At 40.8% G+C, this 12,448-nt stretch overlaps 1 protein-coding gene across 2 annotated transcripts; it reads left to right on the plus strand.

Moving 5' to 3' along the window:
* The first annotated feature begins 3,395 nt into the window (after positions 1–3,395).
* LOC141006926 (NACHT, LRR and PYD domains-containing protein 1-like) lies at positions 3,396–11,922 on the plus strand. 2 transcript variants are annotated; one of them, XM_073479269.1, is made up of 8 exons: positions 3,396–3,482; positions 4,403–4,603; positions 4,699–4,754; positions 8,714–8,928; positions 9,681–9,949; positions 10,236–10,352; positions 10,431–10,572; positions 10,817–11,922. In XM_073479269.1, exons 2-8 carry the CDS (start codon positions 4,595–4,597, stop codon positions 10,885–10,887), a joined length of 879 nt encoding a protein of 292 aa, XP_073335370.1. In that variant the 5' UTR covers positions 3,396–3,482; positions 4,403–4,594; the 3' UTR covers positions 10,888–11,922. The 2 variants fall into 2 exon arrangements, with proteins under 2 accessions (XP_073335370.1, XP_073335441.1); XM_073479340.1 differs by having other exon boundaries at positions 10,835–11,922.
* Positions 11,923–12,448: the final 526 nt, after the last annotated feature.

Below are 12,448 nucleotides of genomic sequence, written 5' to 3' on the forward strand. Positions count from 1 at the left end.
TCCATGCATTATTTCCTGAGAAATGAACACTATCCAGCATTGATTAGTACCTGCCGCCTTTTACAATGCTAGGGTTTCAAGAACCTATAGGTTTGGGTCCTTTTTATTCTAAAGTCAGCAATTTGCTCCTTTGTGTTGCTGGCATTGAGCAGTAAAATGTTCTCTGCAGGACTGTTGATTTCCTCCCAACATGAATTCTCATCCTTGTTTGTAATGCGGGCGATGATGGTACTTAACATTAGAGTTCTCTTGATGTGTGGGAGTGCAGTTATGGGTGTACAGTGTGAACAGGAGGGGGCTGAACACACCGCCCTGAGGGGCTCTGGTGTGATAAAGAAAAATGCATAAATACAGTCACTGGTACATAAACTTAAAACAAGAAGGAGGAATTACAAATTAACTTACAGTATTCAGGTGGCAGATCCAAATCCAAGATTTAGCTAAGAAATGAAAAAATAAATGATCCAAAGAAAAAGAGTAATTTCCTGCAAACACTTATCACCTCTGCATTGAGCTATTAAGGGGGGTTGTTTCAGTCACAAAGACAGAATACAATTAAAAATTGTTATGTATTCCAATCTCTATGATATATCAGACTGTGATCCTTTGTCTGCCTGCTCATCCCAGTGTCCAAGGGCATTCCTTTATTTAAAAAGATATCGGCTATTTCATTGTTCTATAGAGGTTAATTGGGCATTTTGTTGAAAGTATCAAAAAAGTAGTGTAATAAGTAATTTATAACTCTAGCAGACAGAAATATTGTAATGTAATATATTACTTTAAAATGAAGGTAACTAGTAATATGTAATATATTGCATTTTGGAAGTAACTTGCCCAACACTGTCAGTCTCACATAGTTGTTTTGTCTTGACTAAACAACCCAGCAATGAGAATGAACCCCAGCCCTCACTAACAGACGTGGTTATTCTGGTTATAATCTTTTCTTTTTTCTTTTTTTAAACATTGTGTCTCCGCTCTTCTTCTATGAGGATAGAATGTAATGTGTACTCATTATAAATACACTTTCAGTCATACAAGAGAAGTTGTAATAATTCTTAAGTCATTTAATAGGCCTGTCAAAAATTTCCAAGAATTTAGTGGAAACAACACATTTCATATTTTCCAAATGAAGCATTAACATTTTTGTTACTAACAATTAATCATCATCCTCAGTGCTACAATTCATGTCATGATTTTTGTGATGCTTACTTTGGGTCAGCGAGATCTCTGTTGCTGCAGGCTACCTTCTATATAATGTGTGCATGGTTATGGTCAGGATGGAGGCAAGCTCAAAAATGTCACAGATGTACAGAAACGTTCCATGCAAGCGATTTAGCGCTAGCATTTTGTGAACACATCTAAGTAAATTAAATAACAGACAATAATGTTTAAAACTCAAATCCAGTATAATCTACAACAAGTTTATACAATCTGACTAAACTTGGCTCGGTTGTAACTTTCTGAGCACAGTTACCAAGAATATATGACAGAAGTAGAAAACTTGTTATGCTGCTGCTTATTGGACCTTTATCACAGTCTCTTCAGACAGTTATCTCTTCCTCTTTATGTCGTACATTCAGTTGGAGCTGAAGGTGAGGTTCACCCAGGGCGTCATGCAAGCTAGGACCGCCACTGGATAGCAGCCCCATATATCTTCATCAAAAGGTAATGCTGGCAAAGGAACTATAACCCACAACCAACTCTAAGTTAATGTCACTCGTATCCAAGCACATGTGATAAATTATGTCAGTTAGTTCACCCATTAGTCTACAGTCACTACATTTCACTACTTTTTTCACATTTTTTTCATTCTGATATTTTGGAGAAAAAATTCTTATACTTTTCTCTTTAGGCCAAAAAGCCTCAAAATGAAATGGTGATTTTGTACTGAACACACTGGGAGACTTAGACTGTGATCTCTTTCTCTCTCTGTGATTTCTTGGCTACATCCCTGACTGAAAATAACAGCTGAGATTCAAGTTTTCTTTTCATAATTAAGTGGTTGATTTTTATTAAGCCTACTATTTCTTATTTGTTCAAATCATGTATTTCATAATGTCTTATTCATAGGATGCCAACAGAAGTAGGTAAGAAGCTGGATGTGTGAATATCCTGGCCCTGACTCAATCGTTTTTGTTTTAGTTTTTTTGTGTTTTTTTTGTGTTTTTTAAATGAACTTTATTGAACATTAACAAGCTACAGTCAAAAGGGCACATCATGAACAGGTTCATAGATAGATTACGTAGGCTTAACTGAGCATGAGAAGCAAACACACAAAAAACAAGTTTACAACCTTAAATCATGAGATAGGTAATTAATAAATACTGAAACAGAAAAAACAGAAATAAGTAAGTAAGTAAGTAAGTAAATAAATAAATAAAGGGTGACATGAGACACAGAAAACACAAGTGGTTAATAAGGAATTAGGGCATATAATTATTTATACAGATGTTGGGCTTCTTTCATTTTACAAACTTTCATCTATTTTTTTATATTGTGTTATCTTATTTAGAAAAGCACCAAATATGGGAGAGGTCTTACGAAAACGACATTAGTGAATAAAATACTTTGCCAAGATAATCAAATTGTTATTACCAAATTCTGTTTTTTTCTCCATTTGAAGACCAAATCTTCGGAAATCGGAAAATTTTGATCCTTACAATATCCAATACTAAAAAGCATCCCAAAAGGTTCTAGTTAAACTGCAAGAGAAGAAGAGATGTTCTGTGGTTTCGATGTCTGAACAACAGAAAGTACAGACGTTCAAATCTAAATTAAATATTTGATGTAAGAAATCATTACATGGGTAGAGCTCAGTCATCACTTTAAACTGAATTTATTTTGTCTTAGGAGGAAGGAGGAGTAAGAGAGGTAGCTGGTTCATATTTTTATTACAGCATTGTTGGTGAATTTTTGAATGTTGTTTCCTCTTTAGGGGCGAGGGGAAAACAGATGCAGTGAGGATAGTTCTTAATAACATATTATTACATTTTCTATCTAAAAAGCTAGTTCCCTCTATGACTAACGAAGACTCCTGTGGAATAAACACAGAATAGATTAGCATGCCTTTGGTCAAAAGAATCATTGCTGCCTTAATTACTGCATTATATTGTCTGTTGGTACGCATCACACTGTATTTCCCAATGAAAGCATCATATGTTAAAAAAAAATGCCACAATGATCTAATAAATATATAATTGACCAGATACCTTTCTCCATCCATTCCTTGTAAAAGAAAGATTTTCTCTTAATTAAGCTGCTTCTGTTCTGTATACTGGCACCGTGTGTGGGGTAACGCTATGCTTGTATGTGACTTTGCAGTAATGGAGAACTTGTTGATGAAGCCTAGTTTCCGCTCTTTGCCAGCAGGATGTTGGCTAAGAGGAAGTAGCACTGTTAGCCTCACGGTGGATGTTAGCTGGAGTTGTCCAGTTAAGAAACGAGAGGAGGCTTGAAGCAACACAGTTTCATTAATGTCAGCGGTAAGAAACAGCTTTCTCTCTGCCCGAGTCGTCTAAAATGACGGACCGGTCAATGATAAATATATATATAGATATAACGAGCGGAACTATTGAGCGAAGAAGAGAAAAGACGACTGCAGAAGCTGCAGTCATGTCTGACAGCGGTTAGAGAACTAGTGGAAGGGTTACCACAGGTGTAGAGCACAGGTTTACTCTGTGTTTACAGCCTGGACAACCCAAAGTAACTCCACGTAGACTCAGCTTTAGACCTTTCCTCTGCACAGAGACAGTTGAGCCTGAAAAGTAATATTGACATCCTGTAGTCAGCTACAACCTGAATGTGGGGGAGTGACGCCGAGATCGAAAAGTGGTAACGGTCTGTCAGTCATAGCTCAGCGGCATATACCGATCCTTGGAGTGGTTCTCCGCCGGTATTCCACCGACACATGACGGTATGTGCCGCTGGAGACTGGTATGCCACTGAAAGACTGTCAGATGAGTACCGCCCCCTGATGAATATGCAAATATAATGCCACTGGGCTGGTTTTAGCTGGAGTACTGCTGTAAATGTATACATTTAATAAGTCTTTGACAATGCCAATTTAACACATTGCTGTGAATAAAGGAATGTGTGAATTTCTGTTGTATGTTACGTTGTTGGGATGTATGCATATAGACAGTAAGGACACGTGGGATGCTTGTGATATGATAGTCAACTAATGTGGTTACATTTCTGCCTATAAACTACTCAAAGTTAATAAAAGAGCTAGCCTTAGATAACATGGCTAATGTTAGCCTAGCCAGGCACTGTGTAGAGAGGCACTGTCTGGTGTGACATGCAAGAGCTTAAAGAGGAAAGGATGGTGGGACACAGAAATTGAATACAACAAGGCCTGGTGCTTCAATATCACTTAATTGGACAGCTATTCTTTCCGTCACAGGCTTAGAGAGACTTTCATTCCTGTCCCCATCATTGACGTCCAAGCATATCTGGCCAGACTGAAGAGACACTGGTGCATGGTGACACAAAACCTCACCTTCATACATTCCACACCACTTTCACCGAGCCTCTCCAGCCAGCGTTCTCCGTTCACATTGGCACTCTGAGCCTGTCCAGTGCAGTGAAGCTGAGAATGGATAGTGTGAGTGTTTCTGGTTGTCTCATACAGTATCACCACAGAACAAGTTTGTATCACTGCAAAAACAACTCATTTCATTTTGCCTTTCTGGGTTCCAGGCTCAGTCAGGCTTCACACCTGAGGTGATAAAGGACAGAATAGGCATTTCCTACAGGTAAGAAATGTCATATTTCTCCTAGTTTGAACTGTTATTCTAAACACTGTCATTTCTTTCAGTTGAAATGTTGTGTGCTTTAGCTGTTTAGTGGGAATGTACTCCTGCGAGGCTCCATTAAAATACTGAAGCTGTTTCCCAAATCCATATTGCTTACTGACTGTATTACAGTATACACTAGATACTAATCTTTATACTACTCTTTGTATGTTGGTATACAAGAATTAAAATACATGAATATGAAAATAAATGAAAATGTCTAATATTTACAGGATTTGATGTAAGAACTGTGCTGTCAGACATCAACCTGAGACTAAAAAACAAAAATGTTTGTTTTCTGAGGTGTTCCTGGAGCCATTTCACCACCATTCCTGATCATTTATTTAAATACAGCACACTCAAAACTCAGTCTGGTTTTAGTATGCAGAGTGAACACGCAAAACACTGGATTGGTTATGTAAGCTTCAAAATAACTAGTCTGTGCGTAGTAGAGAGGGGTGACACTTGATGTATCACACCAATAGGTGTAACAGTGCAAACACTCATACAGCCCCTCACAAAGGTATTCAGTTTTACACATGAAAAGGACTCGAAGCTGTGAAAAAAAAAACCAGATTAAAGCCCTTTCCATACAGAGGCCCCGCATTATCGGCTTTGTTTGTTCACACTAAACCAAGCTGCTCCAGTGCGTCATTTCATACAGCGAGCCAGCGCTACAGAACCAAAAGAGGTCGTACACGTTTTTTTACGTGTTCCCCCAGTGTCCACCTGTTAATCTAAAAATGTATCTGCCGACTGTTTATAATCATATGGATGCAGTTATTATGTGTTGTGATTGAGATCCTGACCCACCAAACATCCTGGAAAGTGTCAAAGTTACATTTTCTGCTCTAAATTACATAATTACATAATCACCATCAGTAAACAGGATGCTGTCTGACTGTCACTCGCGGAGAGGGAGGCTGTTTTATGGGGGAAAGTTAACTGAAGTCTCAGTCGGGAGGGCTGACTGTCGCAGGGATTTTTTTCAAGACAGTAACTACAACAACACAATAGTGGAAGGAGACATGGTGAGTTAAAGGTTCTTGCCAGTCAACTGCGGGAGCTGCCTGGCTCTGCTGCCGGGGACAGACGCTGTTTTTCGGGCAGAAATGTGACAAAGAGTCAGTAGGACAGACAGGATTTCAGAGGCTTTTCCACGTATGGATGCGATATTTTTTTCCTCATATATAATCCTGAAGACACTACCTGCTACTACATTACTGTTGTTTGGTCCGGTAGCGTTGCTTTGTGGGTTGAAGTGTGGGTCATTTCTCTTTTATTTGATAAGTGAAGGATCTGTTTAGCTGTCAGACTGTGAACACCATCAGACCGACACACCTCTGATCCACCGCTGGCTTTTCCATTCACACAGACACCGTCTCGCCTCTGCTGCGGCTCTGATACGTCCGTTGGTGCATCAGAGGTGGATCGAAACTGTCCCCCCTCTCCACATCTGTAACTTTCACACAGACTGCGAAGGTGGAGTATTGGCACATGATTCCCGCACTGAAAGGGCAGTGTGAATGGGGCTTGAGAGAGAAGTTCAATCCCTGCTCACCCTCTCAACTCTGCACTGGGCCAGTTGCGGAATGACATAGGTGTGATTCTCAGATTTTCTGATCTGTTAAGTCATAAAGAGAGAGAGAAGACTAACGTTGGGAGTGCGGCAAGGAGGGAGAAACAGCCGTGGAGACACAACACTCACCTTTCGATCACTCAGCGGCCGATGACCTTCGGCTGGTCCTTGATAGGAACGCGGCTTACTGTACGCTCACACAGAGGCAAAGCTAACACTTAGCATCACAGAGTGGAGAGGCTCAAATCAGCTTGTGATGAGCACAAAGAAAAGCAAGCAACAAACAGTGTTTTACAGTGTAAAACTAGCAGCAAATAGGACTCGGTGGTCCACAAACACTCAAACAATGTAGCTTACAAGCATACAATACATGCCAATTTGTAGTATCTGCCCAGATACTAAATAAGCCTCACGTGTGACTGCATTTTTGGCGGCTTAGCATGTGTCCGTCTTCCTCCTTGATCTAGCTCTCTTTCTCGGCGTGGATTAAAGCATGGGCTGGATACAGCTTCCTGTTAGCAGGCTCTGAATGGCAGAGAAAAAGGGTCAAAGCTTTCGTTTTCTGAGGGGACGTCTTCCTTCTGCAGGGATGAGAGAGGCTGGATCTGGAACACGTTTGGTAAACACAGGGGAGTCTTGGCTCGTCCAGTGAGTTAAAAGACTGTGGCCTAGGCGGGTAAAATCCAAACGTTTGGGTGCTCCCTTTTAACAGCTGCGCAGGCAAAAGCTAATGCTTCCAGCAACACATTACGATGGGACTACAGTGAAAAGGGCAGCTGTTTTTAATGTCCTCCGTGTATCCAGTCGCTGCACGGAACTGACGATTCATTCAGGTGCGTTCTCAGACAATGGGAGAAGGGAGTTTTCAAACCTGGTGGGACTGTGACAACCAGGCGCCATAGACACTAGGGTCAGTGCACTTCCCTTTGTTTACCAAAGACACGTTAGTGCAAGGAGGCTGCTTGTAGGCTTCGGTCTACATGCAGGCCGCTCGATTGTTAGAACTATGTGGTGAGGGTCCCAACACATGAGTAAGAAGTTGGTGCAGGTCACGCTGTAGCTCATTAGTGTTAAATGTTTTTGTAGCCTGCAGTAGGAAGCCTTGTTTTGATCTGCTGCTCCTGTTTGACCTGTTAAAGTTACTGCATTACACTGTTAATACAAACTCAATGCTTCCTGTGTCGGTTTCAAATCAACTACTGCTTACCACTGTATAATGACCACCTGAACACAAAAAGCTAGTCAATACATCATGTATTTATTTATATCACATAGAAGAGCATAATTTCCACTGAGGATTCAAACTGCTTTCTCCACCTCCGTCACTTTTTATAGTTTCAGTTTGATTCCCTGACTAAATTGTTTTTCTTACTGTCAGCCACCAAACCCACAGTAGAGAAAAGAGGAGTTGAATAAAATGTGGGCACAGGTTGTTGGCACTGGATGGAGCCTAAAGGGAGTAAGAGAGCAGGTCAACCTAGCTCTCTCATTGGCTGCTGCTGAGGCTGACTCAGACAGACTGTAGCTGATTCTAACTATAACTGTGTGCTAACAGAGCTGTGGCTGATCATGGCTGCAGCCGTGACTGTGCTTTGATGGTTATGATTGAGGCTGTGACACATTAGTTTATAGTATAATGCGTGTAACACTAACTACATGCAGGGGTGGGTGTGTGTGTGCACTGAACTGACTTGATTGTGCTGGCTGAGTGTTGTACTGACGTTACCGTAACATTGGTAACGTGTTATATTTGATAAAAGCACTGTGTGACTTAAGTAGGCTTTCTGGCTAATGTGAACACAACAGCAGCAGCATGGAGCATCTGAGCCAGTCATCTACTGCAGGCAAAAAAAAGGTTTTTGTGATTGTTTTCTCATCATTTAACAGATGAGACAGATGCATTAAAAACGTGATGTTTGTCTAATTGATAAGAATGAATGCCAAAACTACTTACACAATACCCAAACTGTAATAAATAGAGCCTAGGTGGTACTGGATTTTAGGGGCCAATTCCGATACTCATATTATAAAGTTCCGATACCAATATCAGCTGATATTCTCCTATACACATGATGTATACATTAATGCAGATGTTTCTGCAATGATCCCTCAAATGTGTTTATTAAACACATGTAAAGATATGTATGTAATGGAGGCAGGATATATAACAGTCAAACAATTAAGCTTATTGTCTAAAATGACAGTTATAAATCACTCCAAGCCTCTTTTTTGCATTATGCTCAGCAAGAAATACAACGTGCACACCGATACTCATATGTCTGTGATAGGCTCCAGTAGTACACAGGGGTTTTTGTACTTAAAAGCATTCTGTGTTGTGCAGGTTCACATTCCCCAGCTCAGGTTTGTTCCAGTGTTCCTTGACTGGCCTGATCTTCAATGTGACTCATGAGGGAGAGGTCATGTACAAGACCTTGATCTGGGATAAAATGCTCCTCCAACCGGCTAACAAGGTACCTGGAGGGCTGCTGTTCAGCATCAAGTGTTCTCAGGACTCCATCAGTCAGCTGCACCTCCCACACTGTGAACCTGAACCTGGTAAGAACACTGCTGCGCCCTGGAGATTCTTAAACCCACTTTCAAAATCATTCTCTTTTTTTCACATGTTCATCACTATTTGTTATGGACAGAGCTCTCGTGGGTTCTGTCCAATCAGTTGACTTCTTGGCTATCATGATGTCGGATTGGATATTTCCTTTAGCCTGAATAGAAGGAATACTTGATGCCTTGCTACTTTCAGACAAGGATTTCTGTGATAAAATTTCTAAGTCTATTGATACCTTCATACTCACTAATAAATCTGGCAAAATATCTCATTCATTATTCTGGGAGACGTTAAAAGCTGTTCTGCGTGGCAAAATAATTTGTTGTACATCTCACAAGAATAACGAAAAGCGGTTGCAAGGTCTCACCGGCTCTACTCTCAAACTTAACGCACAACAATAATACAGACCCTTTTCCAGAGCTGTATGAAAAGAGATAAGATCTACGGTCTGAATTTAATAAACTCAAACGGCAGAACATTGCTGTTCCACTCCCATGGTCTGTCTTATGAATATGGAGACAAGAATAGTCGACTACTGGCATATCAGCTCAAGTGCCAAGCAGCTTCTCGGTTGATACCTCAGATTAAGAATGAGTCAAACAACCTTGTTTCCAACCCCCCAAGATAATTTTTGCTTTTTCTGTAAAAACTATGATGGGGAAGAAAAAAACCCACTGCTCCTGGTGACCCCCCATTAAACCAACTTAGACATGTGAAGCTAACCTTGGATTTTTCTGCTTCACAGCGCTGGTCTCTAAAAGCCTCTCTGTTGTCCACATTACTGATGATGGCATGAGCTTCATACAGCCGCGGGAGATCACTAAAACCCACGTGGTGGTGGACACCCCTCACCTCACTGCCTTTGGCATTGTATGGGATCTTATCGAAAGGTTTAAGAATTTCATTACGAAACCAGTAAGTGGCCAAGTCCTGCTGTTCCTTCGGCCACCATGCAGAGGGGGGACGCTCATTCTCAGTGTCATTGTGCTACCGGGCAACGTACCTCTGAAGGAGGTAAAAGCCTCACACACCACACTGTACCATCAGTTCTGTTTTTGTTTTGTTTTGAATCTCCTCTGAGTGATAAAAGTGGCTTCCTCCTGTCTGCAAAAGCAGTGTACAGTATCTAGTGTACTTGGTACCTCATTAGGCCCTCTTGTGGAGAGCCATTGAAATGTCTTCATATATCAAAAATGTGAGACTGAACAGATTTACGTCTTTTGTCTTTCTTCTTTGAGTTGGACCATTCAGTCTAAAACTCAAAATAACAAAATAACTAAATGTTGTGTTGTCACTGAAGGTAAAAGTGCAACATGAAGAGTGTGAGTACATCAAGGCCCCGTCCCACTGTCTCCTCCACAAAGGCCAAAACTACAGCCTCTTCAGTGACCCAGATGTCTATACAATCCAGCCTTCAGTGAGTATGACTATCGGACACAACTGTGAGTCAAACTAAAAACAATAGGCTAAATGACTTGTGTCCTTTTCATTTCAGCATGCAACGTTTTTTGACAATTACGGACCAAATTACCACGCAACGTTTGAGATCTTCATGACGACGAGCACAGAGGAAGTGACTCTGATGGTGCAAGATCCAAACAGGACACAAGTTTGGGAGTACAACCTTCATCTGCGTGGTAAAGACAGCATCACTCAGTCTGTGGCAGAGGTTTTCAAACTGTGAGGCAAAGATACTGTGTGAGATATATCATTCACATTTTACACTGACAAGAGATGCATGTTTTTAGATTTAATGTGACTTCCACTCCCACTTTCTTTTTTGGAAAAAAAGACTCCAAGGGGTATGAAGGGTATGAAGGGTATGGCATTTATAATTTTTTAATTTTGGCCACTGATTATTGTATCAAATTATTGTTCCAGCTTCATTTTCACATGCAGATGAAAATCAGCCAAAGAAAAATATCAGCACCTCAGCACAGGAGAAGCTATGAAGGGCGCGGCCACACTTTATCGACCGAGTGTCTGATCCTGTTCTAAACAAGCTGCTGGATGAACTTCTACGCTGCAGCGTTTTAAGTGATGCAGAGGGAAAGGCTGCCCGAGTCAAACCCAGGCTAGAGAAAGCACGAGACCTCATCGACATGGTGCGAAATAAAGGAGCGGTCGCAAGTTCCACCATGATTACCCTGTTCTCTGATAACGATCCATTCCTCTGCAGAGACCTCAGCTTAGTCTGAAGCCAACATCTGTGGAGTGATGATCACACACTGCCACGCTGGTTCATCATTTACAACCTAAAGCCAACAAAGTGCAAGAACATTTTGACCAAAGTTAAGAATAAGAAGTCAATGACACTTTGAATACGATGTAAAGGAAAAGATTCACACACCTGTGGTGACGTGACTCAAACTTAAGAAGTAAAAGGATTCTCATTGGCCTCCCTGAGCAGCAGATAACATGAATCAGATCAAAAACAGGATGCAAGGAGTGCTGCTCGGTTGTCCCTCTGGTGCTCATCAGTTAAGGGATCTTGTTCTTTTAGAATCATAGAAAAAGCCTGTAATTAATCATGTCTGTTGAATCACAGCATCAGAGAAAACGTGCCTACACGTTTCAGCCATTAAGGCCTTATCAGGGCAGTACCACCCTGATTAACTCATGACCCTCACATTTTCTACGAACATGAATCAGATGTTGAGAAGTGAACTGTACTGGGTGCACTGAATGACACTGGGTTTAATGCTCTTTTTAAAATAGTTTTAAACACACTTGTATTATGTGATGAAGTGAAATCTCAGAGTGATCAGAGGCACTGGTTCACTTCTTGAACTCTAACTCTCCTTTGAAGTGTCTTTTAGGCACATTTTATCTCAAAATCACAATATTTCTGTCAATGCTGCTTAGAAAGAAATAAAAGGCAAACATCATTGTATGACAGTTATAATATGCTCATGTGATGTTGTGTAGGAGAAAAGTATGTGTGGAAGTCAGATACTTGTGGCTGTAGAACATGAGTTTTCATTATCAAGGACATAAATCAAGTATGAATAGTTTCCTCCTGCCCTCATAGAAGTTTTGAGATGGCAGCTTCCTGCTAATCTAATTAATGCTCTCGCAATAATCTCTCCCTCTTCCATTATAAACAGTTTTTAGTCAGAAGAGTCATCAGGTGTTTTTCTTTAAAGCTGTGTACTATTTCTACACATTATTATATGACAGTTGTGCATCATGAGTACCTGACTTCTCCTCAGAACAATGCTGCAGGGAGTGAGGATGTCCTGTTGGGTTTATAAAATTCTTCTGGTTTTGGATTTCTTGGATGTTTTAATAGTGTTCAGTGCTAGCACTTAACACTTTCAGGGCCAGAACCAGGATTTTAAATGTCCACCACCTGACCAAAGACAATCTGACTAATCGGCCAAAATAGTCTGTAAACTTTCCACTTGTTTACAGTAAGTGCACTGTTGAAATGGGTATGTTTTCACCCCTGTCCATTTTTGGGTTGGTTGGATGGAGGATGGGTCGCGGCCCAGAACAGACCCCCTCATCCTT

Source organism: Pagrus major, chromosome 1 (genome assembly GCF_040436345.1).
Source record: "Pagrus major chromosome 1, Pma_NU_1.0".
Classification (NCBI taxonomy): Eukaryota; Metazoa; Chordata; class Actinopteri; order Spariformes; family Sparidae; genus Pagrus; species Pagrus major.